At 35.9% G+C, this 3,160-nt stretch overlaps 1 protein-coding gene across 1 annotated transcript; it reads left to right on the plus strand.

Moving 5' to 3' along the window:
* The first annotated feature begins 346 nt into the window (after window positions 1–346).
* Window positions 347–1,937, plus strand: LOC133296906 (uncharacterized). Its single transcript, XM_061495952.1, has one exon. It carries the CDS (start codon window positions 767–769, stop codon window positions 1,526–1,528), a length of 762 nt encoding a protein of 253 aa, XP_061351936.1. The 5' UTR covers window positions 347–766; the 3' UTR covers window positions 1,529–1,937.
* The last annotated feature ends 1,223 nt before the right edge of the window (window positions 1,938–3,160 follow it).

Genomic DNA, 3,160 nt, shown 5'->3' on the forward strand with positions numbered 1-3,160 from the left:
TGGTTTTTTTAATTTAAAATTCAAATTTTCTGTGTCTGTATCTCTCTTAAAATGACATAACTTTCTGTCAATTAAAATAATGACAAATATTTTTTCCTAATATATATAATAATAATAAAATAATCAAAATTTAAGCGGCATGTCTGTGTTGGCATCTTTTTGGTTTCTTTGTTTGTAGCTGGGGAGTGTAAGACTGCATAATATGCTCTTTGGTAGTTATTTTCAAATATTAAAAGTGATTAACTACCTCCACCCAAGCCAAGCCAAGCCAAGCCGGCTTTTAGGTGCTTAATCTGTCAAACCTCTCTCAACTCAACACTCTCTGCACGTCCTTTCCCTTCACCAACAAAGTCTCACCTTTTCTGATTCTCCAAAGTCTCACTCTTTCGTTTCTTCCTTCAAACAAATCCCACAAGGCATAACCCATTCTTCACACCCTTTTGGCCTCTTTTTTTGATCCCATTTTGTCCACTTTGGACCACTGAATAATAAAAGTTGCAAACTTGATTTGTTTCCTTTAATAATTCAAGTCTTCTTTATGGTATTTTTTTTTTTTAGGGGACTTTAATAACTTCTTTTTATTGCATTCTTTGTTAGGTCTGAATCAATCAAATTGACTAGTCTGCTAATTTTTTTGGTCCCATTTAAACCCTCTGCTGTGCTCTCCTGTTTCTCCCCATCAAGAAACCCATTTAGTAGTGAGTTTTTGCCATTTCAGGCTTCTGGAGCTGAGTGATTGGAATAGTTTCCTCAAAGGTTGAATGAAATGGCAGTTGAACTTTGCTCAGAGAATTGTGATGCTTCTTCTGGGAGTCCAAGAATTTCTTTCTCACATGACTTTTCCCAATCTGATGTCATACCTGTTGAGCAACACCCTTTGAGATCAAACTCTTCTGGTTTGAATTCAAGCATTGATTTTGATTTTCGTGTCAGTGAAAGCTTCGAGCTTGAATCATCTTCAGCAGATGAGCTTTTCTCAGATGGGAGGATCCTTCCCACTGAAGTCAAGAGAAAGAATGCTCCTTTGAAGCAAACGGGTCAATTAGCACCACACCCTCCATTGCCTCCTCCATATGCTGGTCCTGACAGTGCTTCTACAAGTAAAAACTTGAAGAAAGAGAACCCCAAAGAAAGCAAGTATTTGAATGATGGATTGTGTGACAAGCAAAGTTCCAAGTCTTTTTGGAGCTTCAAGAGAAGTAGCAGTTGTGGCAGTGGATATGGAAGGAGCTTTTGCCCTTTGCCACTTCTATCCAGAAGCAATTCAACTGGATCTACCCCAAGTGTTAAGAGGAATCCACAGTCAAAGGAGGGTCCTAATGTTAGGCAAAATTCCCAAAAACATTCTTCCATAAGGTTTTCTCACTCTTTTGTGCCAAACAGTTATCAAAAGCCTCCATTGAAAAAGGGTCATGGATCTTATGGTAACAGTGTTCGAGTCAATCCTGTCCTGAATGTTCCTTCTGCAAACCTATTTGGTTTGGGTTCAATTTTCTCCAATAATAGAGATAAGAGCAAGAAGAAGTAGTTTTAGTTTACATTTCAACTCTATGCTTCAATTCCCTTAACTTGCAAATCAGTTGGGTCTATCTTTTTCTTTTTTTCTTTTTTCCTATGTACTTCTTGGGTTTACCATGGGACTAAAAAAATGATACATAGGTTAAATTTTTTGAAAGGTGGAATGGTTTGCATCAAGAAGACAAAGTGATCAAAAAGAGATATTTGTGAAGGTGATGGACAAGAATGACATTATGCAGGCACATGCTTTGGGGCACAAAATGACAGGTAACTGTTTTCATGGCTGTCCCTTGCTTGTGTTTTGTTCCTCTGCTTTTGTTCTTTGGACTATGTGTAAATACATTGACTTTGATTAGTATCTCTCTCTCTCTCTCTTGGGGTTACTTTGGATCTCTCTTACTCAATATGAATAAGAGGCTAAATGGAGAAGTTGATTGTACAATTGTTTGTGAGAAGAGCTTGACGTGTTTCTCTTCTGCTTTCAGCTGTTCTTCTTGCATGCATTGATTAATAATAATAATAATAATAATAATAACAATAACGTATTCTGACATTTTCTTTAGAGATTTTCTACACGCAGAACCACTAGTATATTTATGAATAACACACCAGATCATTATGTACGTTACATTAATTTGGTACTCTCCAAAGATATGATGGTCTGCGTTTAGGGGAAGGATGATGAAACTAGCACTTTTTATAATACTAATGTCAGAGTATTTGACAATGTTATATAACCATAAATCATTTTATAAGTCACTAGAATATGCCATCTTCTAGTGTTTCCTTGAACGGTGACCGATATCCCTTCTCTGTGGATGATGAAGTTGCAGTGGACTATATCCTCTTGGAAGAATCCAACATTGAAATGGGGTATAAACTTGTCGCTGCAATCTTAGTTTGTAAGATTTTTGCTGTAGGCCCTTTTTCCCTAAGAATGTGATTTCAAAATATGGAATTTAACACTGCCCCACCCCATTTTGAGTCTAATTATGTGAATTCCAGCTTATTGGAGAACTAGGAAATCTGGATAAAAACAAATTAGTAAGAAATAGAGCAATGTGTTAGATGTTGGTCTAGGTGGTCTGGAATTAGTTTTGTAAATCAAAGTTAAAAATTTTGTGTTAAAGCCTTTGAAAAATCTAACATGGCTAGTTCCCTATAAATCTAAGTCCTTGGGAAATAAAGTTACCTCCTACCTTGGACTTGAGCACCCAACAAAACAAACATTCTTTGCAGAAATCTTCCACTCTGGACGCTTCCAGGCTTCTCTCTTCTTGGGTTCCTCTAAGGGAAGAATCAGGAGAAATTAATTAAGAGTTGAAAAAGGAATTGCTGGCAGATATAGATATAAATATCTTAATTATCAAGCCGCGGGTCACAATTCAGGTTGATACACACAACAAGCGGATCAAAACTCAGTGACATGAACATAATATATTTATTTTGTGAGTTGATACAATACGATATAAATAATTTATCAGCCTCAAAGTATATTGGTTATTATATAGATGACATGACATTAATAAATAACTTGTAACCCTCAAAGTGTGTTATATATTATATGGGTTGACATGATACAATAAGACAATACGAATAACTTATAAAAAGATTAACGAGTCAATTTCATATTTGTAGATTG

This window comes from Gastrolobium bilobum, unplaced genomic scaffold (assembly GCF_033153095.1).
Source record: "Gastrolobium bilobum isolate Gb01-03AN ecotype WA unplaced genomic scaffold, APGP_CSIRO_Gbil_v1 utg8008, whole genome shotgun sequence".
Lineage (NCBI taxonomy): Eukaryota > Viridiplantae > Streptophyta > Magnoliopsida > Fabales > Fabaceae > Gastrolobium > Gastrolobium bilobum.